The sequence below is a fragment of the Austrofundulus limnaeus genome, unplaced genomic scaffold, assembly GCF_001266775.1.
Source record: "Austrofundulus limnaeus strain Quisiro unplaced genomic scaffold, Austrofundulus_limnaeus-1.0 Scaffold1180, whole genome shotgun sequence".
Taxonomy (NCBI): domain Eukaryota; kingdom Metazoa; phylum Chordata; class Actinopteri; order Cyprinodontiformes; family Rivulidae; genus Austrofundulus; species Austrofundulus limnaeus.
Window position 1 is genome coordinate 23,313 of NW_013953582.1, and position 1,144 is coordinate 24,456.

The following is a 1,144-nucleotide window of genomic DNA, read 5'->3' on the forward strand; positions in this document are numbered from 1 at the left end:
GTCATGTGACCAGGACATAAGGGTGTCCAGGGACTCCAGGGGATTAATCGTCAAATTAATCGTTATCGGCTAAATACCACAATTAATCGTGATTAATTTTTTTTTACCAATATTGCCCAACCCTAGGTGTAATACAAATTGTGATATATCCTCAGTTGTTTAACCCATCTACATGTAAAAACCAGGAAATAAAAGCTGACATTCAGAATGCTTGTCTCGTGCTCATCTTCTGATCTTAAACCCAAATGTCTTTAGTGAAGAACAAAAACAAGGGAACTTGACTTGCTGTTCCAATGAAGGGGACTGTATATCAGTAGTGAGTGGTGTAGGTCATTGATATTACCTGTGTATGTGGGGTTAGATCAAGAGGGGCCATTGAACAAACAGATTTGATCTTTATTATTGGGATGTGCTCCTGCTCCTCTTTGCACTGAGTCTGCTCCTGCTCAGCAGGGTCAGTTTTAGTCTTCCGTTGTTTAGCTGGTGTCTGGAGCATGGAGTCTGAAAATAAAAACATGCTTAGTTTAGTAAAACCTTGTGTGTAACAAAAACACAATGCATGTGCTGACTACCAGACTCAGTCATGGGACTGAGACGAGAAGGCTTCAGTTATTTGTGGACATCATGTGACCACACATTGTGCACAGAAGGAGACACATTTCAAACCTTGAGCCACAGCTTTCCTCTTCATTCCTCTGTTGGCTGATGAAGTCACATCCTTTCTTGCCAGTATTTCAGACGGACCTGCACACAGCGTACAACCATAGAAAGCAAAAATATTAAGACACACTTGTAGACCTTAAACKAAAGTTAAACTATAAGAAAACATCCTGATTGCCTGGCAGTGGTATTGTTGATTTTTTTTCCTGTTGTAAAAACATTGCACATCACCATAAAGTGAATAAGGCCAGTATTTATTTTTGTGTGTGTTTATCTGTGTGGGCGTGTCTGTTATTCAGATTTCTCATGAGCCAGTAGATAAATTTTAGTGAAACTTTCAGAAAGTACTCACTGGTGTCATGGTTTGTCATTTTATGCCTTGGTTTTCCCTAGTGTTTCTATGTTCCCCTGTCTGTCTCTGCTCAGCTGCCCCACATCAAACTGCTGATTACCTGTGTGTTTCTCCCCGGGTGTTTTCTGTTCC

General features: G+C 40.6%; 2 protein-coding genes across 2 annotated transcripts in view; one reads left to right on the forward strand and one right to left on the reverse strand.

The window, feature by feature from the left end:
• paics (phosphoribosylaminoimidazole carboxylase, phosphoribosylaminoimidazole succinocarboxamide synthetase) overlaps nucleotides 1–1,144 on the reverse strand; it is a gene marked incomplete at its 3' end in the record, with an annotated part of 30,985 nt that overhangs the window by 23,050 nt on the left and 6,791 nt on the right. The window contains 2 exon segments of the mRNA XM_014031117.1: nucleotides 344–501; nucleotides 667–744. Coding sequence (XP_013886571.1) covers nucleotides 344–501; nucleotides 667–744 — 236 coding nt within the window.
• The window catches only part of ppat (phosphoribosyl pyrophosphate amidotransferase), a gene marked incomplete in the record, with an annotated part of 40,545 nt that overhangs the window by 5,872 nt on the left and 33,529 nt on the right, over nucleotides 1–1,144 (forward strand).